This window comes from Sarcophilus harrisii, chromosome 1 (assembly GCF_902635505.1).
Source record: "Sarcophilus harrisii chromosome 1, mSarHar1.11, whole genome shotgun sequence".
Lineage (NCBI taxonomy): Eukaryota > Metazoa > Chordata > Mammalia > Dasyuromorphia > Dasyuridae > Sarcophilus > Sarcophilus harrisii.
In genome coordinates this window covers 51718205-51744768 of record NC_045426.1, presented here as the reverse complement: position 1 = coordinate 51744768, position 26564 = coordinate 51718205, and the positions used below count along the sequence as shown (strand labels likewise).

General features: G+C 36.6%; 1 protein-coding gene across 3 annotated transcripts in view; it reads right to left on the bottom strand.

Annotated features, from left to right (window-relative positions):
- ATG7 (autophagy related 7) overlaps positions 1-26564 on the bottom strand; it is a 257079-nt gene that overhangs the window by 137096 nt on the left and 93419 nt on the right. For all 3 annotated transcript variants that reach the window (XM_012543600.3, XM_031955275.1, XM_023498187.2), the window contains exon 18: positions 7695-7817. In XM_012543600.3, coding sequence (XP_012399054.1) covers positions 7695-7817 — 123 coding nt within the window. The remainder of the gene's footprint in view (positions 1-7694; positions 7818-26564) is intronic.

The following is a 26564-nucleotide window of genomic DNA, read 5'->3' as shown; positions in this document are numbered from 1 at the left end:
ACTGATAGATGTTTGTTGATAGCTGAGGAAAAAAAAACCTTGATCCCTCATGGCAGAGATCATATAGGGCCTATATTTGATTCTGTTTGGCATTTTATTAAAAGAAAAGAAACCTGTCTTATAGAAATCTTTTCATCTTAAACTGTTCATCAAAAGCACAGGAGGAAAAAATGTGGTTTGAGTTACTCCTATCTGCCCCTAGCTCTAAGCATCTAAATTGATATTTTTTAATCTTTCAATTTAGTACCAATCCTTTAAAGATAACATCTTTAAGTTTCTATTAAAAAAAAACCCATAAAAAAACAGTGATTTGTAGATAGTTCATGCATGCCCCCTTGTAATGTTTTTTTCTTATTTTTCTATAGCTAGTCTATTCACACCAGCATGCTATATTACTACGCCCTTGTATAAGGTTCATTTCTACTTTGGATTAAGAAGTATATCTGAGAGAAAAATTAAGTTGTTATTGTTATTATTATGCCTACCCTACAGACTATTTATGGGCTAAGAAATATGAGCTAAACACAAATAAACTTAATAAAAAATGAGTGCAGTAATTACTCTTTCAATGTTAAGGAGTCACCAAATAATTAAATATAGTCATTAACTTTAAGATGGAAACATGTATAATAGGCCAGTGACAATGGACTGTGTTTTCATTACAGAAATTAAGGTAGTTATATGTACAGAGATAAATAATGGCATATGCACATGGAGCTATATTATTTAAGTCTATATAATAAAATAAATATATACACACACAATAGTTGGCTGACAAATCTGAGAATCAAGTTACCAACTATAGAAGAGATAAGGAGGGAATTAAGTGGAAGAAAAATGTCTTTTAAATTTTTGGAGAACAGGGGCAAAGAGAGAGGAATAAATGAAGAATTGGGCCTTTTGGAAATACAGATGAAGGTTTACTAGGTAAAGGGAGTTTAAAATACTTATTCTCTGTATTTCATTTTAGAATTTTTCTAAGAAGTGTATGAAGCAAAAGATAGGATTATTGTTGTCTCTCTCTCTCACACACACACACACATTCTCTCTCTCTCTCTCTCTCTCTTTCAAACACACACACACACACACACACACACACACACACACACACACCCCTTGGGTCCTCTTTTTTGAGCCATTAGCAGATTTTTCAGGTTTTCATCTCTGAAATGGAAGGATATTATGAGAAACCTGGTCTGGTGAGTGCAATGATAGACCACACCAGACCAGGGTATGTGGGATTCATGATGAAGTGTGACCACAAAACTTGGAAGCTGACTTGCTGGTATGACTCTGAGGACAACATCCAAGGAGAAGGGTAACAGCAGCATCTCAGGAACAAGAATGTTCCTGAGAACAAGCATCTAATCTCCTCATGTCCCTGACACAAAGGTTCTTAAATAAATGCTGGAATTACTTACATTGAAATTTTCATTTTTATGTGTTTGTAAAAAAAAACAAGTCTTGTTAATTCATAGTCATGTTGTAACCATATGATCTTTTTTTTTTTTTTTAATTTTGGCTTGGCTTTTAGATTTTATGTTTCCTTTTTCTTTCTCCGAGTTTCTTATAGGATTTTCAAGTGAATTATGCTCATCTGGGCATTTCTCTGACCAAATTCCCATCAAGGAAAATCTTCATTTTCAGATAAGGTCTTGGGTTTTAAAAGTCTGTAGTCTCTTACGCTATCTCTACAATGCTTCATCTTATAAAGATGATAACCCAGAGAGCAAATAGAAATGACACATATACACGATGAGTCTTTGTTGGGATACTGATGACCATCATTTCAAAGACCAGCCTAAGAATCATGTGGCTTTTAGCTTGCCCTTCCCACCAACAAAGCAGACAATGGTTAAGACTCTGGTTTTGAGAGCTATCAAGGACCAAGACAAGCAGGTTAAAAGCATCCTGGTAGAAGGCATAGGGACAAGCAAGCCTAACTCAGAAGCAGATCTGTCAGGTACCAAAGTCATCTTTCTCTATTAGAAATGGGGCCTAAGTGCTGATGTGGGAGTTACCCACAGCTTCAACTGGCCTCCAAAGGCATATTTGTCATCAGAAGGTCTTGATGAAGTTGTATATCAATATCTGACTGCTGTTAAAAAACAAAACAAAAAAAAATTGTTCCCCAGGAACCAAATCAAAACCAGCTGTGAACGGGAGAGGCCAAAAACTCAGTGTAATTGCAAAAAGTCCAGCAGAAACACTTGTTAATTGTGTTATTTACTTTGCTGAACAGTAAATTGCTCCGCCAATTTAGTCCTATCACATGACTATAATGCTTTTCATATGACTTAGATGCTATGAGAGAAATGAACATTTATTTTCTAAACTCCTGAGGCTAGCAAAAGATGAATCAAATTCTCTATCATTATTCAGGACCACATTATCAGCCCTGGTCCTCTGGGTGGGGCAGTAGAGTTATGGAGGAAGAGTACCAGTATACATAAGCCAAACTTGTTCCTCCACAAAGCCCCTAAGGCTGCTATCCTTAAGAAGAAGAAAAACAGAATGCACAGAATACAAGGGATACTAAAACTCAACTGGGAGAACTGATAATAGTGTGCTGAAACTCAAAGAAGTCCCAGGCCCATGAATATATTAAAAAGATAAAAACAAAGTTTGATATTCTGAGAAAGGAAAGGCCACTGTTTACTGAAGGGTCCGGGATTCCTGGAAAAGGTGACATTTGAACCGGGCTTTAAAAGATGGATATGAATTCAACATGTGAAAGAAAAGGACAGGGAAAAGGGAAGAAAGAGTATGTCAGGCAGAGGAAACAACACACAGGAAAAAGAGCAGAAAAACAGAAAAAGGAAATGTACAGCAAGTGGCCTAGTTTGCCCTGCTCAGGAACAGTGTAAGATAAAATTGAGAAGAAAGGATGGATACAAAACCTTAAATGCTGAGCTAAGGAGTTCAAAATTGTCTTAGGCAACCTGTGAAGGATTTGGAGAAGTAGAAGCATATATAAAGAAGATAAATCTGGGAGCTGTGTAAAAGATGGTTTAGAAAGAAGATCTATTGGTAGACTAATGCAATAATCCTGGGGGATGGCCATGAAATTCTGTTCTAGGGGAGGCCAGTAGGAATTGAGCAGAGGGGATAGAGTCAAGAGACCTTGGAAGGTAGAATCCAAAGGTCTTTTTAGCTAGTTGGGTATAGAGGCAAAAGACATGGTATCACATTAATAGTTAAGATTATCATTTTATATTGTTATCTGCTTTCTTTGCTTCCTCAGGGAGGTGATAATCAATTCTCTAAGAAGACAACTGAATGTTATCCGTCTCTTAGGTGTCCAATATGGCCTTGATATATAGCAGGTGCTTAATAAAGGGTCATCTAATTGAAAAGACCAGAAACTAGAGAACAATTGAATGAATGACTCACTCCATCTTTTGAAGCAACCAACAATGAAGTGTTTTCTTTTGGTGTTTTCTTGTCAGTGTGACTCTCTCTGGAATCTAAAAGGAAGGAACTGAAGAACTTAAATTCAAATAACCTGTTATTTATTTCTAGGTTTGGCAATGAAAGGTGAAATGAGCTAAACTCCAATGCCCATTTTCTATTGAAGTTTTAGGAATCACTTTTCATCAATTGCTATTAGGATAGGAAAAGAATGCTGTGGCCCAAAGGCTTTGGTAATGAGCTAGGATGAGGATTTCAAATGATGAAAGAAACAGAGTGAGAGGATCTCGGTGTTGGAGTAAGATTAATTGAAATTTATGATATATACACAATCTGTTAACTCTGCAAAGGAATTTGATTCTTGTAGCTAGGGCCCAGATCATGAAAAGATATGCAAGGGATTATGCAATTGTGAAATAGAGTTTCTCTGGCCAAATTCCCATCAAGGAAGGCCTATGTCTTCCAATAAGTTCTTGGGTCTTAAAAGGCTGTTGCCCTAATACCAAGCTCACATTGTATTTACAATACCTCATCTCATACAAATATTAATCTAGGTAGCAAATATAAGTGACACATTTTACAGGATTTGTCTTGGGGCTGATGTTCAGTGCTGAATACGGTCTTGTAAAGATCCTCAAAGGTGATTGTCTCCCTGCACCCTGAATGGGGAGTACACCTAAAATAGATGCTCACAGCACATAGTGTCCGCGTTGTTCTGGGTCACAGAGACCAGGCCCTTCAGAAGTGGTACTGGTAAGAACTACCCAACACCCCTTCTTAATTACTAAAAGGGGACAAATGTCAGACAAAAGGCCATAGGTATTAAAAGAAGCAGGCAGATTGTGATTTCATTAAAAAAGGAAACTCCCAAGCAATGACAGGCCCTCTACCTTTCTTACAATTTACAATCTTAAAAGAGTTGCCTGTGGCCCTGAGAGTTTGAGGGACTTGCCCTGGATCACACAGTAAAGGTATGTGAGCCAGAAGTGAGACTTGAACGTAGGTCCTCCTGGCTTCAAAGCTAGATTTCTATCCATATAGCCTTCTGCCACTTAAAAGCACAGAAAAGTAACTGTATGTAACTGGAATTTTTGGTTCTTTGCACAGCTGTCTTCATTTATATGAAGACAAAGTAGTTGTTGCTAAGATTACAAATCTAGAGCTGAAAGGAACCCCAGAGGCCACCTATTTTAATCCCTTCATTTTGTAGATGAATAAATTGTGGTAAATTGTGGCTGATATTAGGTGGCTTGTCTAAGGTCAAGCAGGCAGGAAGCATCAGAGGCAGAATTTAAACCTAAGCCCTCTAACATATAACAAACTACATTAATATACAGTAATAGTGAATGTTTTTTATAATTAAGTTTGGTTGGTTAAAACATTTAGTCAAAGTCAAGTAATTTGATGAAGAAGAAATTTAGCAAGGAAAAAAAAGTAGTCTGCTGGAAAGAGTGTTGGCTTTGGGGCCAAGGAATCCTATGTTCAGACTGCACCTCTCATACTAGCAAGGTGAATCAGTTTCCTTGCCTGTAAAATGGAGCTAATGAAAACTGTAGTATCTTATTATAGAATTACTGGAAGGTCAAATGAGACAACAGATGTAAAGCACATTATAAATCTTAAAGAATTGTCTGTAAGTTGTTGTTAAGACCCTTAAATTCTGAAAGATAGAACTTGGACCTTTCACTATGGATCACAGAATACTGTGAGTCAGAGCTACAAACCAAAGTACTTTCCTCATGGACATAACTATTTTCCCCATGCTTTCCTCCCAAGACTATTTGGAAATGAATACAGTATAAGTAAGCTGTTAGAATACTTGTGGTTAAAAACAAGATACCCTGGTTGCGCAATAGAATTCTGACCCTAATGGTAACAAAAGGTATGGTCCTTTTGGAATGGCCCAGTAGAAGTAAGGACTGCTCCCCTTCTCACATGGCTAATGGTTATTAATGGACTCCAGAATTAAAAACATAGAAAACAGTATGTTGGTAAATGTTTAACAACCAGCTGTTCAAGGGGGGTAAAAGTACACATAAAACACTTTTGAGTCTAATCTGCACTATTCACATTTTCTTCATTGTTTTCACAAATTTTGGCAATCAATAAAACAACAAATCAAGCCATAGTTTATAGCTTTTCTCAGTTTCCAAAGAGTAAATATTCACACTGAGTATCTGACAAATCAATTTTTGTGAGCCAGTATGAGCTAGCTTCAACACATCATTGATTAGGCAGTAGAGGTAAGTTTAAGAAAATGTCCCAAATTTGTAGGTAATGAAAGCAAGGATTCCGATACAAGAAGAGTTTAGTTTCCTGATTTGTTGACATGGACTTCTTTTTCTTGTGGTTAATGTCTGACGATTAAATGAGGAGTCTCAGTAAGACCACAAAGATGGAGCTTCAGACTGTCCACCACCTGCTGTGGGTTCTCGGCATATTACCAGGTTAGGCTCAGGAACTTGCAGCTATTCCCAGCTCTGGGTCACTAACATTAGCTTTGTTTGAAAGATTGAAATGTGAGTTCAAGAGCCAGGCTGAAATTCATCCAGCCAACTTAATAAGAAAAATGCTTGAGCTTCTTCCAGCAAAATTTTTAAAAAACCAAACAACAACAAAAAAAATAAACCAAAACATTTTCTTGGCATGGCTGTAGCGTTCCATACACTATTTACATACTAAGGAGCAGAGCCAATCAAAAGGAAAAACATCTGTCATCAAAACAATGGCATGGACCCCCACTTGGAGGACCCCAGAAATAGTGCAGATATTCCTAAAGATTCAATGTGAATTCCTAACTGACTTCAGAAAATCACAATCACTATAATGCTTTGGAACTTTGTGAGGATCCTAAAGCAAATCAACACCCCCCAAATATGCAATGTTCCAGAGTCCTTGAATTTCATGAATCTTAATTATTCTAGGGCTTACCTCTTGATCTGCTGATCTGACCTTCTATCTCAGATCACTGTTTCTGAGAAATTTCCAGAACTCAGGTGCAACAGATGTAATCCTGGAGTTGATGTTCTATACTCAAATAGGACAGATGGAAACCTGGGAAATGATTCTTATCCTTGTCTGTTCAATCCAGTATATAAGTAGTCCAAGTTTTGTTTGCATAGCTTATCACAACTCCAAAAGTTTCTCATTTTTCATTTGAACAATTTTATCACCAAGGTAACAAAGAAAAATTATTTGTTCCCATATTTCTATTTATAAAAACTCTCCACTTGTACAACCAACAAAATTAACATTGGCTTGGCCATAAATCTGTCTCTAGCCAGAGAATTCACTTGTCTCATAACAATGACCATTCAGGAAGGCAAAATAAACAGTCTATCTTACAAAAATGGACTAAAACAAAGTCCTTTCCAACCCCATTCCCTTTGCCACTTGCTGTTTGTCCATAAGATTATGACTTTCTATAAATGTTTTGCTAATGAACAAAGAGAACTATACAAAACAGTCACTATTAGTACTTCAAACATATACTCAAGTATTTAACAGGCATCTGATTATTAATCAAGGGTCTGACAAACAAGGTTTTTTAATACTGCAATAACCATATTTCAATGTGATCAGCTTCTTTTGTAATCTTTTGTATTTAAAAGTGTGATTCTGAGAAGGGGTCTCTAGACTTTTTAGATCTTGACCACTGCCCAAGGAGTCCCTGACACAAAAATGGTGAAAGACCGTTGCTCTAGAGGCAACATCAAGTCAATGACAAAGGAATAAATGCTTTACTCGGTAGAAAAAAGATAATTTTTTTTAGGCTGACAAAAAAGAAACTACCAAGAGAAGTGCCTCAGCAATCTTCTTTCAAAATCAAAAATCAGTGTCCATTCTTTTGGAACTGCTTTTTGAACTTTTAAAATTATTTTTTAAATAAATCTGCAATTCAAATAAAATCCAGTTTCTCCTTTATCAGCATAATCAGGTTCAATGTCTCCATTATAAAACTGATTCACAGGTCAAGAACATACATGACTTGGCTAGAGATTACTTCTATAGCAACTATCACATCTCCATCAAAGTGGGAAAATACCTTCTGAATGGCTAATTACTAGAAGTTAACAATGGTGCTTAGTACAAGGTAGTGAGTAACACTTAACATACACAACCCTCCACTGATGTAAGAAAGTTCCTGCTAGCACGCATTTAATCACTAGACTTAATAGCATTTTCCCTAACACATATCTTCCTCTTCTTTATAGCCAAATATTACTGTAAATAGACAAGAACAACAATGGTCCTTAACCCAAGAATCTTTGTTTTCTTCTTACCTCAGCTGCTTGAGTCTCTTGATGTAGCAAAGTAAGTCCAGTCAAGTCTTCTAAAAAGGAATGTGAAGAATTAAACACTTTTGCCAGGAAATTAAATCCTTCTTTCTCATATTGATCAAGGACCTGTAAAACATTTTTTTAAGAAAAAAGATTTATAACACATATTATGGATTTAAACTCTAACAAAATGCTGCAGTTATAGAAATGAAGCAAAACTAGAACTGAATCTGATAAAAAAGAAGAATATGACAGACTCTGGATATGCTTCATTCTTTTAAAGGGAAAAAAATTAACTTAGGGAGAACTGCTATTTCCTATAAGAAAATATTTCCACCATACCTGTCAGATGTGCAGAATGCATATACCTCTCCCCTGAATGGTTTCCCAAAAATCCACCAGGACTATGCTACACTTCTTTATCCTCATATAAATACTTATCCACACCAGAAGCTGGTAGCATAGTACCTTACAGTCAATCAATCAACAAGCATTTATTAAGCACTTTCCATGAGCTGGACACTTTTCAAAGCACTGGGAGTATAAAGGATGCCTCCAAGGATGTTATAGACAAAAGGTACTTATTAAATAGTTAATGAATGGATAAATCTATGTTTCAAGTAGCTCTAATATAAAGCTAAACTTTCACTTGCATGAAGTAGTGTATTAAATGTTAGCTAAACCTTTATTTCTCTTAAGAAATAAAGTGCAACTCAAATAACTGGAGGGATATTTGGTTCTCATGGCTGTCCTGTGTCAATGTGGTAAAAAAAAATTAATGTTACTTAATCTGTGGATTTTATTTAACTACCAAGGATATATTTTATAGAACTAGATAAAATAAGAAAACAATCATTTGGGATGTTAAAGATCTAGATTCTCAAAGGAGATTTTTTTTAAAAAAAAGGAATAAAGTGGAAATGGTACTTTCAAATTACAATATTAAGATATCATCAAAACTAAGTAATCAGCTGAATAGATTAGCTATAGAAAAATCAGAAATGACTGAATTCAATAACCTAGTATTTGATAAATTGAAATTATAAATTATATGAAGAACAACTTCCTATTTGACAAAAATTTCTGGGACAAATAGAAATTTGGCAGAATTTAGGTTTGACCAACATCTTTTACCATATCACAATAAGTTTAAAGCTATGTGACCTAAATATTAAAGCTATGCCCAAAAAAAGTTATGAGAAGAAAACCATATAGAAATAGAGAACTTTTTAATAGAACAGGCTGACTGAGAAACGAGAATTAGGTCTGATAGGAAAATTTACCTTAAGCTCCAGAAGCAGAGGAATACCCAGCAATGACTGACTCAATATTCAACTCCCCTATATGTGTTCTCCTATTGAGTCCACTGTTGATTTTGAAACATCTCCTTCTACTGAATGCAAACCTTTCAACAAATTCTGTGAATACACTAAGGGTCTATGATTTCAGCAGTTGAATTCCAGATGTTCAAGTCTTAGGAAGCTGCCTGAGGCACTTAGAAATGAAGTAGCTTGAAAAAGTTAGTAAGGACCATGCCAAATCCAGCACTCTATGCAGTTCTCTGAGTTCTCTCTACAAAACATACTAATTCACATTCAAATTAAAAAAAAAAAAAAAAAAAAAAAAAAGCACCTGCTACATGCAAGGCACTGAACTAGAAGCCAAGAATAGAAGGAAAAAAAATAAAAATATAAGTTTTTACCTTCAAGGCCTCGAGTTCCTACTAGGAGGATAAAAGAAGTCCACAGATAGATAAAAACAAAGTATGGGAAGCAAAAAGCAAGTAATTCTGAGACGATAAAAGCCCTGGAAGCAAGGAATAGACAGAGAACCCTAAGGTAGAAGGTAAAACAAGCTAAATTCTTTTTTTCAGGAAGCAAGGAATGAGCTGAATTCGCTGGTAGCTGGGATTAGGGTGATAGATAGATGCCTAAAATATAGTCAGGTCTGAATTTGGGAGAAGGCAACTGGATTGCTTAATCTGTATTTGTAACTACATTCCAAAGTTCTTAGAGAAAAGATGTGGTTAAAAATGTTCTTCCAGCTCAATTCAAGTATTTCTTGAGCGCCTATTTTATATAGACCGGATACTAATCTTTTGGAGGAGGAAATCCTCTATGCTTCATGTACTCTAACATTCATACAGCTATTTACTATCAAAAGCACATGCTTGAGATTTTATGTTTCCACTAATCTTAGTGTGTATTCTTCAATGTCTTTTGTCTATTTTTTTTCCCATTTAGTCTTCTAAATGTTGGCTACTTATTAGCCACAGTGATTCAGTTCAAGCAATAAGATGATGACTGAAAAAACAAGGGGTATATAAATAGAGTTTCCAGTGAGGAATTATTGTTCCTAGATTCAGAAAATATAAAAACAAAATAAGTTCTTTTTTCTAGTTCACCAGTATTGTGAGGTTAGGAATAAGGAATCTTTAATCCTTAAGTAAGCCACAAAGCCAAAATGTTCTCTGCCTAGCACAATGAGCCACTTAATGCCAAAGTTTCCAATTAGTAGTGAGAAAGGAGAACTGGGAGCAAAATCCAAAAAAAAAAAAAAAAATTGAGCAATTCCAGAGGTGAGACTTTTGGAATCTTGACTGAACTTTTGACTTTTCAATGCAGTGCTAGAACGAACCTCTCAGTAATAGGAATCAGATTCAGAAAAAACAGAAACTACAAAAGAGAGAAGTACATGATTTATCCATAATCAGGACATACAGAAAGTCAAGTGCTGAAATACCAACAGTATTAGCTAAGTCATGTACCCCCTAAGTTTTTTTTATTTTGGAAAAATAAAATCTTCTAAAGGTACTTTTCATCATGCATTTTCTAGAATTCCCTTTATATGCTACAAAACTAATCTAGTTAACAAGATATACGCAGCTTACAAAGGTACAAATTATTTCTTTCACACTAATTTGACATTCTTCAAATGATGGGATATATACAGGTAAAATTTTATGAACTCTTCTGAAAGCATTTTTCAGGTAAAAAGTATGTTTTATTTCATACAACATATTATCCTGAAAAGTATGCCCCAAATCATTTTTAACAAATTAAATCATATTTTACATTTATTTAGAGAGGCTAGTTTCCTATTCAATCTTTTAAGGGATCCCTTGGTAACATGAATAATTGTCCCCTTTCATAATGTAAACAATGATTCCGAAACTTTATTCAATTTGTAAGGCTGGATTTTTCTTTAGACAGGACACAGCTGTATACATAGCTTGAATAATGCTACGAATTTTTCAAAAGACATCTTCTTCAAATATTATGCCTTTAACATAACAGGTGCTCAATATATGTTTGTTGACCTGAATTTGTCATGTCTCCCCTTCTCAACAACTTTCCATGATTCACTAAGATCTACTAAATTATGTCTATGTTTCTCAAACTGACATTTACTATCCTCCATTAATAGGTTATTATCTGATCATAGTTTTTGCTACTATTGCACTATACATTTTCTTTAGTGTTTTAAAAACATTTTTCATCTTGAATCTCTCTTTATGCAATTCCTCTACCTAAACTGGGGTCACTGTCTCTCACTTATCAATCCAAATCATATACTTCTTTCAAAGTATTAGAAAACTACAAAAAAAAAAAAATCTGGAAAATAGGCTTCTGGGCCTGGTTCTACCACTAATATAAATAAAAATAAACATATGTATTAACATGTTAGCACAAATCCTGAACAAAATATTCTAGATAAGTAATCTTTTATTTTCTTTATATCTGCATAAAGTTTAGAGTTACAAAACTAACTTCACAAAAATTAATTTTTATCTTCATAATATCTTTGGTAATTAACTCCCATCGAGTCACTACTTCCCCATTTCTGTGATCCTGAACCTCTAAGCTGCCATTATTCAAAGCCCATTCATTATTTTCTGTCTACCACTCCCTAATCCCAATTTCTACAAAAAAGGCTTTGAGCTGTTCTCTTAATATGTATTTAGCATCCAAACAAAATTCAGGTAGGTAGTTGTTCACCAAATTATAGAACATGTCACTTTTTTTCTCAGTGAGTTCATTGTTAAGCCTAGCTTACAGTCTTTCTTCCCCTACTGGTTCCCTGATACCAAGGGACCTCAAGCATCTTAGCCTTCGATTTCCTCAACTTACTCATTTCCCATGACCTCTTTACTTTTAATCTTGCTGTCACCTACAAATGCACCACTTCCACATTCATAAACCCTGATGCTGCTTTCTCTGATTATAGTCTTTTTCGTTTTACCTCTCCCTCTCCCTTGTAATCAAACTCTGTTCACTGTGCCCTCCAAATCTTCCATACTTCTGGGGGTTTTTGGCATCATCCCTACACAGACTATCTCTTTCTCCCTTCCTCAATTTGACTATCTGGTTCAATCCTATAGTGTCTCTGGCTCCCATAATCTATTAACAATCTTGTCCTGCAAACTCTGAGATAACACGACTCACCTCTTAGATTGGTTAAGATGACAGGAAATGATAATGACCAATGTTAGAGAGAATGTGGGAACACTGGGACACTGATGCATTGTTGGTAGAATTGTGAACTGATCCAGCCATTCTGGAAAGCAATTTGGAACTATGCTCAAAAAGTTATCAAACTTTGCATACATATTGATCCAGCAGTGTTTCTACTGGGATTATATCCTAAAGAGATCTTAAAGGAGGGAAAGAGACCCACACATGCAAAAATGTTTGTGGCAGCCCTTTTTGTAGTGGCAAGAAACTGGAAACTGAGTGGATGCCCATCAATTGGAGAATGGCTGAGTAAATTATGGTATATGAATATTTTGGGATATTATTGTTCGGTAAGAAATGACCAGCAGGATGATTTCAGAAAGGCCTGGAGAGACTTACATGAACTGATGCTGAGTGAAATGAGCAGAACCAGGAGATCATTACACACGGCAACAACAAGACTATACGATGATGAATTCTGATAAATGTGGCTCTTTTCAGCAATGAGATGATTCAAACCAGTTCCAATTGTTCAGTAATGAAGAGAGCCATCTACACCTGAAGAGAGTAAGTACTATGTGTATGGACCACAACTATAGCATTTTTAATCTTTCTGTTATTGTTTACTTGCATTTTTTTTTCCTTTTCAGGTTATTTTTTTTCTTTCTAGATCTGATTTTTCCTGTTCAGCAAGATAACTGTATAAATATGTATACATATATTGGATTTAACATATACCTTAACATATTTAACAATATTGGTTTACCTGCCATCTAGGGGAGGGGGTGGGGGGAAGAAGGGGAAAATCTGGAACAGAAGGTTTTGCAACATTTTTTTCAATGTTGAAAAATTACCCATGCATATGTTTTGTAAAAAAAAGTTATAAAAAAATTTTTTTAAGATATTTCACCATATAAAAACAAACAAACAAACAAACAAAAAAAGACAATTTTATTCTGCCATGCATTCATCTTAGAAAACTCTTTACCATGAACTGCCTTTGTTCCTATTCAGGCAGTATTGATTGAAGCTGGAGAAATCACAAAACTGTGCTGAATGGACCCCACAACAAATGTACATTATATAATCTCAACTAGGCCCTCACTGCGGCAAAGCAATCCTTGTACACTTCCCTAATTGACACACTATATCTCTCATCACAATACCATGTTTAAACTTTATCACTCCTCAAACTTTCTACAGATCCCAATCCTTCAACCCTCGCAATTGGGAACCTTGCCTTATATTTCACTGAAAAAAATTAAAAATTCCCCCTTCTTTCCTTTTCATCTCCCATCACACAGATGCCTTTTAGCACTCTGTCTTCTTCCACCTCTGTCTCATAAAAAAGTGGCTTTTCTCCTTGCCAAAGCAAACTCCTCTACATACATAATCTATCCCATTTTTTCCAACAGATGGTCCCCACTATCATCTCCACTCTCTCATTTACCTTCAATCTCTCCCTGTCTACTGCTGCTCCTTATTGCCTACAAACCTGTTCATGCTTCCCATATCCTCAAAAAGTCCTCACTTGATCCATCTACTCCTTTTATCTCCCCAACATCTTTTTGTGAATAAACTTCTTTTTATTATAGCTTTTTATTTACAAGATATATGCTTGGGTAATATTTCAGCATTGACCCTTGCAAAACCTTTTGTTTCAATTTTTCTCCTCCTTCCCCCCACCTTTCCCCCAGATGGCAGGTAGACCAATACATGTTAAATATGTTAAAGTATATATTAAATAAAATATATGTATACATATCCATACAGTTATTTTGCTTCACAAGAAGAATTGGACTTTGAAATAATGTACAATTCACCTGTGAAGGAAATCAAAAATCCAGGCAGACAAAAACAGAGGGATTGGAAATGCTATGTAGTGGTTATGAATAAACTTCTTAAAAAGACCCTCTTCAATCGGTACTTTTACTTCCTTTTCTCTCTCTTTATTTCCAACTTCATCATTCAACTGAAACTACTCTCTAAAGTCATTAATGATCTGTCAATTGCCAAATCTAATGGCCTTTTCTCAATCTTCATTCCTCTTGACCTTTCTGTAACCTTTGACCAGTTAATCACCTTCTTCTCCTTGATCCAGGGGAAATAAAGTAGAGGTATTGATTGTAGATGGCCTTCTCAAGGAATACAGGCACAAAAAGGAGGAGAAATAGAGGACAATAGCTAGCAGGAACATATGGATCAAGTGAGGGTTTACTGAAGTGGGGAAAACATGCTCATATGTTTGGGCAGTAGGGAACCAACTAATAGGCAGGAGGTGATTGAAGATTAATGAAAGAGCGAGGCAATTTGAAGAAAACAGGTTAGAATGAGATCCCCTGTGCATGTAGGGGATTTGACCCAATAAGGAGAATGGCCATGTTTTTATGTGAAATAGAAAAGAGGAGAGAGTTGCAGAAAGCATCTGAGTGATGGAAACCGTTCTCAGAAAATAGTTCCAATTTTTTCAGTGAAATATGAGACAAGGTTCTCAGCTAAGAGGATTGGGGTAGGAGGAGTTTGAGGAAGGATGGACAACTTTGAGAAAACCACTGTCATGAGTGGGATGTTGAAATGATTAGAGAAGCCTAAGAAAACTGTCCTTTCACAGTGAGTTAAGATTATATAACATAGATATGTTTTAATATCACAGATCTGGCACAGACTTGGACCTCAGGGGCAATATCATGAGATGCCCACATTTTATAGATGAGGATCAGAGGCCCAGATCACTTAAGTGAGTAGAAAGGGATAAGAAACTATGATGAGTATAACAAAATAATCAATAGGAGAAAACAAAAGCTGATGGGAAAGTATGAAGATTAACACTAAGAATTGTAAACCAAATATTGGAGGGATGGAGAACTGACAGTGATGACAAGGAAAGGTATTCACTCTTACTAAGTGAGTGAAAGAGAAAACGTAGAAATCTTTCCCTTCTCTACCTTCTTACCCCCTCCCCAATAATCATGTGGTCTCAATGATTAAAAGACAACATCATTCTTGCCTGCCTTGCTCCAAAAATCAAGAGTTCCTTTCTGTTGGTTTGCTTCTGTTTAAATGGGTTAGATACTGGACCCATTTCCCAGTAAATTTAGTTGCCCAAGGAAAGGGGGCAAATACTCCATTTCCCAGTGTCTTGCACAATCAAGAGGCCATTTTATTTTAAAATTTCAACCAGATGTCCAATAGCTTTTGGTTCTGATTCTCTGGGATGCATGGTATATGTAAATCATGTAAAGAAGAGATAAAGAATAAAGTAGAGAAACATAGTATCACATAATTCATACAGTTATCATCCTAATCAAGTCTTGTTATTAAGATACTTGCTGGAACCACAATAGAGAATTTATAAGACAATTCTTTATAAAAAGGAAGGCCAGATTAGGATTTATGATATGCAACAGTAAAAACTATAGTGTTTTCCAGGATAATTATTGGCATGTTGCAATATAAAACAGATAAGTCTTTTGTTCTTTGCTTGGAGCCATACAACAGAAAGTGCACATTACTTTGAGACATCCAAACACAAAACAAGGCACAAGTATCTTTTACAGGATGTAACAAAGACATTGGATCACAAGTTCCAAAAATTTAAAATTCAAGATTATATTTCAATTTTGTGCAAGAGCCTTAACTTTCTACTATTTTAATTTAAGTATTTGCAAATACTTATAATAACAAGAATCTATAAACAATCCTAAATTCCCATGCTTTCACATATCAACATCATAATTCTACAAAAAAAAAAAAAAAAAGGATAATTGCAACCAGCCACACTGGTCTACTCTAAGTTGCACATGTACAAAGAATAGGTGAAAGAAAGACACTCAAACAACAGCCGAAATGGTGAGCCAAACAATTACAAAGAACATGGGCAACTGAATTGTTACCATTATCAGGTTGTGATGAAGGAGAACATCACCTATAGAAGAAAATGACTGGCTGGAAGGTAGAGGTAGCATCAAGGCTGAGTTGACATGGGATAAGGTCAGGGCAAGAAAGTGAATTTCTCTTCATCCATCACAGGGGTGGGGAATCTTTTTTCTCTAACATCACTTGCAGGTCCCCATAATACGGCAATATATGTTAAAATAGAACTCAAGCAGTGGGAGGTGGCTGTGTCACCTATGGTTAGCTTGGCTGGGCCAGACCAAATGGTTTCATGGGCCTTATGTGACTTACAGATGGATGTACCCTCTTTGTTCTATTAGAACTTAAGATTTGTAAAGGATCTAAGAGACCTTCCAATTCAATTTATAAGTGAGGAAACTGAGGACCAGAGAAGTTGAATGACTTGTCTAATGTTACCTTGGTAGTAAATGGCAGAGCCAAGATAGGAAACCCAATATTCCTTCCACTGCCCCATGTTGCCAGGGAGCAAAGCAGCTGAAGCTGGAATAAGAAGAAGCCCAAGAAACAGTAGCTATGGTCAGGAAACCAAAGAATGGTCTTAAAATAAAGGTGTTACTATTCATAAACTCCTGGTCACACATCAGTCAATCACTGTGGCAGCTTTCAAAAGCAGAGAAGATATACAAGACTTATAATGTTAAGATCCTAAGTTACTCAACATATTGTTTCTAAAAGCATTCTTTTGAATCTACTGTTTTCCTTTCCCAATACTACATATAAATAACACCTTCAACAAACAAGTTTTTGAGTCCCTTCTCCACTTTCATCTCTGTGATAAACATTTTGTGAAGTAGACAAGAAGTCTTTCTTGTCTTTGAGAAAGAGACAGTGTAATAGGGGACACAAGCCTCATACACTTGAAACAATTAGAAAACAATGACAGTATACAGTAAAATGCTCAATTTACTATAATCACAAACCGGACTTCTGCATGGAGCATCAGGCAATCAAGCAAACAATGAGCATTTATTAAGTACTTCCTATGTGCCAGGCACTGGGGATCTAAAGGAGAATGTGTTTTCATTTAACACCCAGGCAGCCAGAGACCCAGAATCTTGGAGCTGGCAGAGACTTCCGAGGTCAGCTAGCCCTACACAGAATTAAACAAGAATCTCCTCTCTAATTACTGCAGACAAATGGTCACCCAGCCTCCACACAGACCTCCACTGAGGAGAAACTCTCCAGATCCCAATGCAGCCCCTTCCACTTTGGGACAGTTCTAATTATTTAGGAGTTTCTCCTTTTATCAAGCCCACATTCGTCTTATGTTCCTAGTTCAGACCAAGTTTGATCTCTTTCCCACATAACAGCCCTTCAAACATCTGAAGATAGCTAATACATGCCTCCTAAGTCTTTTATTCTCAAAGTTAAATAACTCAAGTTCCTTTATCTATTCTCATACGGCATGATTTCTAGTCTATATACCATCCTGAATGCCTTCTTCTCAACATAACCTGGCCTTTCTAAAATATGGCAGCCAGAGCTGAACACAGTACTCTAGCCTATGGTCTGGAAAGAGCAGAGAACATCTGGACTATCACTTCCTTTCTACTGGATACTATGGTTTTGTCAGCAACATACAGTCAGTTGTCATGCTGACTTATCAGAGGCCTGTTTAAAGTTCATTTACAATCCCCAATTCTTTTCATATGCACTTGTATGACAATTTTTTTACCCAAATGTAAGATTTTTTTGATTATCCCCACACATCAGTATTAGATTTGGGCCACCAAAAAATACAAAGTTGCCCTCTGTCCTGGGCCAGCTCCTTCTACTTTAGAATTGGTAGAGAAGAAATAGGGCACGAAGAATTGATTACTCTGAAGACTCATGAGTGCACACTAACTCACATCAAGAATATTAGATGTACTCTAGATGTGAGCAATTCATCTTAATGCCAATAAACTGATATATTACTGAAGGAGTAATACAATCTCCTATACTTCAAACCAGAGATGCATGCCCAGAAAAGTGAGGTCAATCACATATCAAGAGTCCATGTAATATGAGAAGATCAAGGGAAAGTCCCCTAAAATGATAAATATACTATCTATGGAGGATTTTTGGAAGAACATGGGCAAAAGTTGCACAAAATGGCAAGAATATGTATAAAAATCGGCACCTTTTAATGGGGGAAGAGTACTCAAAGATCTGTGATATTACAGAACTATTGAAAGTATATCAAAGTAAAAGCATAATATAAAGTTAGCTTTTTATGAGCTTTGGATTACTCATCTAAAAAATGAGGAACTGAGGATAGATGACCACTAAGGTGATCATCTTCTAGCTCAAAATCCTATCATCTGATGCTCCCATAATACAGAGACATATAAGTAGTTAAAATGGTACAAAAATTCTCATCAAGATTCAAGGACAACATCAACCTAGAGAACCACAGAAAACTTTGTGGAGGAAGTGACATTTAAAAGGGCACTTAAAGGATGAGCTGTATATCTTTGATGGGCATCCTTTACCTAAAGGATATATGACAGATAAAATCAGTATAATCCAGCTCTAAAATTCTACAAATGTCTAAGTTAAGTCACATTCCTCTCTGTAAAATAACAGTATTTAACTAGGTAATGTCTAACTAAGTTTCCTTCTAAAGTTAACGTTACATGAAATTATGAAGATCACCAGGTAAAAGCCTTAGGATCTAGAGTCGGAGCCTGACACAGAGACTCCGAATGTGACTGAGGAGCTCTGATGATAGCAATGATAATACCACAAGCACCCTGGGAGTAAGGTGCTATTATTATTTTCAGTTTATAGATAAGAAAACTGAAGAAGACAGAGGCTAAGTGAAGGTTCAGAGGTCAAACAGCTATTAAGTCAAGCCTATGGCTAAGGAAAGATTTGCATTCAGGCCTCCCTGACTCCTGGTCCTGTGCTCTGACACTGCACCACTTTGGGAGACATGGCACCACCCCAATCAAACTGAATCCACAAGCTCTCTTTGGCTCATGGGCGGTAGGCTATAAATGTGTTTTGGGAAACAGCATTGCGAGTTACCTTCTCAGTCTCAATCGACCTCTCAACAATCAGCCGGGTCATCTTCCTCCCTTCCTTCTCTGCCAGCTCCCTATTCTATTAACTCCTGGGATCCAGGCTGCTTTTGTGTATTATATTGAAAATGAGCCATTTAGGCCTGGTCTGCTTGACCACTCAATATAACCAAGATATCTATGAGGTCACCATTATACTGCAATCACGTCTCCAGAAAACGTTCGTGTATATCATCTTTCAAATGACAGGTTAACCCTCTTTTAAAAGCCTCCTGGAAGGAAACTTCAGAATAGTAGTATCTTAGTCCTTGCCCAATTTGGATTATACACTTGTCATCTGGGGTCCTCTGAGAGAGGCTGCTTTTGCTCTGAGAGCTTCCCATTCAATGGGAAACCACAGGAAGCTGGGGAGACAGGCTGCACATGTGGGCTTTCCTGTGATCTGGGAGCCAGCCAAAAAATGATGCCATTGCTCATTCCTGGGCTCCCGGAATGCAGTGGTCCCACTCTTTCTGTGGTGGTTTCTGAAAACCACCTGGATTGCATTCTAGTCCACAATGACTTCATGCATGGTGATTTCATTCACACTTATTTCTGCAATGGAGTGGACAGCAGGCAAACTGTCTCTTCTCTTAAACCCACAGAATTCCGGTTGCATTTTCATAACTCAGTAAATGCAAAACAGAAGCATTTGCATTTGTTTTACAGGCCATTGTCTTAGGATCTTAGCAGCTGTGGGCTCCTGCCCCAATCCAACTCGACCTCTTAAAAACAATACTTTCCTCAAGTTGGGCATTTACTAAAAATGAAAAATGAGCTGCGAGTGACAGCAGTAAGTGGGCAGCCATCAGATCATCCAAGGCCGTCAGAGGCTTGTGGAAGCCATTGAAAGGTATCCTGGGAACTCCTTACTTCCTACTACTTTTGCATGGGTTGCCTGTGACCTGCCTCGATTTACTCTGTGGTATCCCGGCTATGGACTCCAGACACCTCAGAGCTGCTTCCTTCAGGCCCCTAAAAGCCTCTGGCGGCCGGACCCCAGCCCCCGGGGGAGTTCTAATGCGCTAGCTTAGTCCTGGAGGTGCTGCCTGATTAATCCCAGAAAAGACAGCCTGGCCGCAGGTAGTACTCTACTGCCCTCTGCTGCTCCAACCAACCTCATCTTGCTCTAGACCTGCCTTTCAGGGTCCCTTTTCCAAGGCCTCCCCAGTGAGATGGAGACATCAGGGAGTCAATTCTCTTGGGCAAGAAGCCTCTCCTTCCCCACTCCCACCCCCGTCCTCAGCTGATCTTATGGCATTAAATCCTACCAGTGAAGATGACTTCTTTTAGCTTAACAAATATTTACTGAAAATCGACTGGGTTCTGGGTCCTGTAGGGTGTAGATGTAAAGAACTCTAAAAATGGCTTGTTTTGAAGGAACTTAGAACATAGATGGAGACAAACACTTATTAATGTGGCTCTAAAGAAGGGATTCTTAACTTGGTGTGAGTGAACTTGTTTCATTCATTTTTTAAAAATAATTTTTAATATGTATGGTTTCTTTTATAATCTTCTATATGCTATTTGATGCATGTAAAAGCATCCTTCTGTCAAAGGGGCTCCAGGGTACTCAATGGGCAAAAAAATCTTTAAAATAAGATAAATGAAATAAAAATAAATAAAAAATAAAAAATCTTTCACAAAGATACGAGAAGCAGCTGAGGGTCTTGCCAACCTCTTGGAAGAGATATATGATCCCCACTGTAACCCCTTCAAAGAGCTTAGAATATAAAATCTTTGTCAGAAAACCAACCTCATTCAAGTCACACTGCCACATGTTTATGCCAATTATATTTAAAGTTCCCCAAAAGTCACACAAGACATAGCACACCCATTCCAGTGACATGACCACTGCACAAAACATCCATGGAGCTCCTCCTGTGGAATTATTCCAACACCTCTGTGAGATCAACTCACATGGCTGATCTCTGCCAGCGTAGGTGAGAGTGAGGAGGAGCAGGAAGAGTAGGACTGGATGAGAAGCCTTGGAGGGGAGATCTGGATAGTCTCAGAGCTGCACAAAGCCCTCGGCTCCTGGGGGAGGGAGGCACAAAAAGTGGTAACAGATGGGCAAACAAGACAAACTTGGCATACTTCAGAGTTCTATCTAGGCCCGCCCTGTAGCTGGATCTCCACTGGGTGATGTACAGCATGACCCCTGGAGGAGTTTGCTTAGGAAGAAGGAAAATACTATTCAGTCAGAGTCATGAAACGATAGAGACAACCCACCAGAAAAGCACACCATGAGCTTGTGAAACCCTACATGAATTTGTCCTAACTTACTTTGTTTGGCAATAATCCTCTAAGTATATCGTAAGCAAGATGCATTGTAAAGCTGTAAGACCCTATACAATAGCTCTTGGCCAAGCACCAATTTGTAAGATTTATAAATGTTCCTATGAAACTAACTACTCATAATGTTTTGCCCAAAATCGAGTTTTCTTTTTATATTAAAGTCTTTTATTTTCAAAGCATATGCATGGATAATTTTTCAACAGTGATCCCTGCAAAACCTTGTGTTTCAAATTTTCCCCACCTTCCCCCCAACCCTTCCCTAGACAGCAGGCAATCCAATATTTATTAACATGTTAAAAATATTTGTTACATTTAATATATGCATACATTTTTATATAATTATCTTGCTACATGAGAAAAATCAGATCAAAAAGTCCAGGCCAATCCTCTCTCTGGGTGTTAATGGCTCTCTTCATCACAAGATCATTGGAACTAGTCTGAATCATCTCATTGTTGAAAGGAGCCACGACCATCAGGATTGCTGGGTACAATGTTCTCTTGGTTCTACTCACTTCACTCAGCATCAGTTCATGTAAGTCTCCCCAGGTCTCTTTGAACTCATCCTGCTGATTTTTTTTTATAGAACAATAATATTCCATAACATTCATACACCATAATTTATTCAGCCATTCCCCAACTGATGGGCATCCACTTAGTTTCCAGTTTCCTACCACTACAAAAGGGCTGTCATAAACAAAATAGAGTTTTCTTGGGAAAACATTAAGAACATTATGCTCACTCCTCTACAAATGGCTGACATAAGCAACATCTAAAACTATCTCTACTTGATAAGAGTAGGTCCCTGAAGACCTAAAGCCTCAATCTGGGATTTTGCCTTGTAATCTTCTAACTCTGAAATGAAGTTACAATAATTATCTCCTTTTCCCCCCATATATATTCCATATATACATATAATATATACATATACATACATATGCACATATATACATACCTATGGATTATATTCTACAATCTATCTGGATCATGACGGGTCTTACCCATCCCCTTTAAGATTCACAGTCCTAGGAGAAGTTAACTAGTGGCCACATAGTGATATTGTATGTGCCATAAATCTATTTTATAATTTTTAAAATTCTTTTTTCTTTTCCACCTTGACTTCATGTTCTGTTCCTTTCTCTTCAGTTTTTTTGCAGAGATTAATCTCTGCATTCAATGCAAAGTTCATTCCCACATAGTAATAAGTATACCAGATAAGGAACTCCAGGACCAGGATTCTAGGCTTCCCTCTATTGCTGCTTAAATCTTCAATAGGACAAAGCACTTAAATCTTTTTGGGTCTGCTTTCTCAGTTATAAATAGAATGGACGAAGTGGAAGATCTACAATCACCCTCCTATTTCTCACTTCCTGAGACTGCAATCCTAGGATGCTCAGAAGGAGAGCACAAACTATGCTTTGATGATGAAAAGAAGCTGTTATCCTGTATTCCTATGATTCATTAAGAAACATGTGCTCACGAGATCAACCAAATCATTTCTAATGGAGCAGTAATGAACTGAACTAGCTATACCCAGAAAAAGAACTCTGGGAGATGACTAAAAACCACTACATTGAATTCCCAGTCCCTATATTTATGCACACCTGCATCTTTGATTTCCTTCACAAGCTAATTGTACAATAATTCAGAGTCTGATTCTTTTTGTACAGCAAAATAATGTTGTGGTCATGTATACTTATTGTGTATCTAAGTTTTATTTTAATATATTTAACATCTACTGGTCATCCTGCCATTTAGGGGAGGGGGTGGGGGGGGGGTGGGGTAAGAGGTGAAAAATTGGAACAAGAGGTTTGGCAATTGTTAATGCTGTAAAGTTACCCATGTATATATATCCTGTAAATTAAAGGCTATTAAAAAAAAAAAAAAAAAAAAAAAAAAAAAAAAAAAAAAAAGAAACATGTGCTCAAGGACCATACAAGGTTTCACCATGAAATCACATGCCTGCCTTTTACTTTAAACCCACCACAACATATATATCTCAATGAATGTTTCCATCAAAGTGGTCATTAGGAAGCCATACAGAAAACTGCTATTTAAAAGGACCCAGATCAAAAGAAAAACAAAAACAAATAAAAAACTGTTACTTGTCAAGGAACTTTGGGGATTCCTCTACTAGAACTGCCTTAGGAATCAGTTGCAAAGCCCAAATATCTCAGAGAAGATGGAAGGAGTAAAATCTCACAAACCATCACATGCTATAGAGCAAAGAGGCACTGGTTGCTTAATACTTTTTAGTGATAACTTAAGAGCTAGATGTGCTGATCTTACACTCACTTGCCTTTGGTTTGAAGGAAACGGCTGCAGCAGAGTAAACCAGCTTAACCAATAAGACGAATGGAAATTTGGAGATGACAGTTTCTAATGTGTATGTGCAGGTGAAATATTTTCCTGGTGATGCAGTGTAGAAAAGCATCATGTAACACCACAATCTCAGAAGAATCAAAACTGAAGGTGACCCAAAGGCATTAATGGAGAGGTACATGAGACAAAGTAGGCTACCATATGTTGCCAATGATAATTCAAGTATAAGAAGAATAAGTGAGAGCATCCAAAAAATGTACAATTGAAAAAGGAGGCAGTTGAAGTAAGTGGTGAGAGCAAGGGATAAGTCCAAGTACTGTGCTGAACCTTAAAAAACCTACATAGGAAGCTCATTGGGTAAATGCTCTAGGACAAAGCTTCTTAAACTTTGGGCTATGATCCCATATGGGTTTGCATAAGTGAATGTGGAGGTCGCAAAATTATGATTTATTATCAATAAATGTTATATATCTATTTTATATACCTATATACCTAGGGTCTCAAAAAAATTTCTCAAACAAATAAGCGCAAGTGGAGAAAGTTTAAGAAGCCATGCTCTAGGGAAGATTTATAGGAAGACATGGATAGGAAATGAAGAGTATGAAATGATACGGATGGTTTGTAATTGACACCATAAGATAAAACAATTCACATTGATGACAGATTGTAGATTCATCGCTATATCACTGACACATAAAGTAAGGTCTCTGACACATAAAGTAAGGTAGGTGAAAATGTGTTAAATGGTATAAAACACTAATTTTTTTTTAGTGTTTTTAGTTATGTAACTATCAGTTACATAAGAATTTAATGACCTAGAATTAAATAAGCAAATTCTAAATGGCTTCTGAAAAATATAAGAAATTGCAAATTTCCTAAGCTTCTTTTAATAGAAAGGGAAAACTATTGGCCAGCATCTTTCAAGATTTTTATGACTGTTCTAGCTAAAGTTGTATGAATGCATATTGGCAGATGCTGCCTAGATTGATGTCTTTCATTAGGAAATAATTTAATAATAATAATGATAATTTCCCACCTTGGAAACATAAGTTCTTTGTGTTGGCCTAAAATTTAGTTTTTTGGCTTATCCACTTATTCAAAAAGGAAATAAGGTATAAAAGTTAAAAGGGAAATTGGAATATCTTTAGACCAATTATTTTTAAACAATATTTTCTCTCCTCTCAAAGCAATTTAAAAAAACACAAGGGGCAGCTAGTTGATGTAGTAGATAGAGCACCAGCCCTCAAGTCAGGAGGACCTGAGCTCAAATCTGAGGATGATTTGAGTCCTATCCCAAGGCATTCTCTTAATTTGACTTATCCTAATCAAAATGTTGCCATCTGTTCTTTTAATTTCTTTATACAGAACAATTTAGTAAATTGTAAGAATTCTCATTCCAGAGACACATTCAATATGTTAGAATAGTTAGATTCCAAAAAGCCTATATCATATACATAAGACTCTAACTTCCCAGTTAAGGTGACGACAGTAACATACATAACTCTTTTATGGTTTATTTTGAGCTTTGTAGGGAATATGTAATTCCCGTTGTAAGTTTTCTACAGATTTTTCTCTACCAATGAGTCATCTCATTCCAATGTACTCAAAATTCCTGCCTATGTCATGGCTGAAACACTACATAATCTCACATTATTTATAGGTCAACTTAACCACATGTACTTAAAGAACAACAAGCATTGGAGTGTGCTGACAATTTTATAGCTGGTACTGTTCAGACCAGACACCATCTAATATAAAGAAATACTAACATCATCAGTTGGGAGCATAAGGGATCTTAAAAAGCCTGGACCCACTACATACTAACTGCCTCAGTTTTTTCTCTGCTCCTACTATCCCTCATTAAGAGAGTTAAAAATAAACAAACAAACAAACAAACAAACAACCTTGACAAAGTATGATCAAGAACCACATTCACTGATCTCTATACTTGATCATCCTCTTTAATTCCCTGAAAAGAGCATCAAAAATGTTGCCATTTACCCTCTCCACTCAACTCAAGAGAATGCAATATTCCAAAACAATGTCCATGGAAACCACAGAGAAAATGCTCAAAACAGGGAAATTGAGTGAGACCAAAACCTTGAGGAAGACCTTGAGAGTCTGGAGTCATGATTGCCATATATGAGAAAGAAAAGTTTCTTTTTCTTAAGAAAACAGCAATATACAAATGAATGCTGTACCCTTCAGAATAATCACACTATACATTTATTGTCATGAGGAATTGTCACTGTTCAGCATATTTTTAAAGGACTTGTAAAACAGATCAGAGAATCCCAAAATGTCAGAACTAGAGAAGCTCTTAGCAACCATCTAATCAGATTAAGGTGCACAAAAGAGTTCCCTCTATAACATACCTTCCAATGAGGAAGATCCCTCTGCCTCCTGAGATTGCCTAGGCCTCTCCTAACAGCTCTGAAGAAGTTTTCCTAGTTCTGCTACATTACAGAAGGTGACAACATTTGTTTTGCCATCAAGTCTCTAACTGCAATACAATATTGACCAACTAAGTCTACTGGCTACAGAATAGAGAAGTTGACTTTTTTTTTTTTTACATTTATTGGCAATATGATGTCCTAGTAAAAAGGTAACATCCAGTCTCATCTTCCATATTAAAAAAAAAAAAAAGATACAAACTTTTTACAGTGTTAGATTTACTTAAACCAAAGGAGGCTAGCCATTCTACAATGTAATCATCATTATCACATGAAATGTTACATAAACAAGTTGTAAGGATTGACTACGGAAATAAGATATTGTCAGACAACACTCTTCATATCCCCTAGGATAAGGATTCTACAACATAAGCACTTTTTAAAATACCT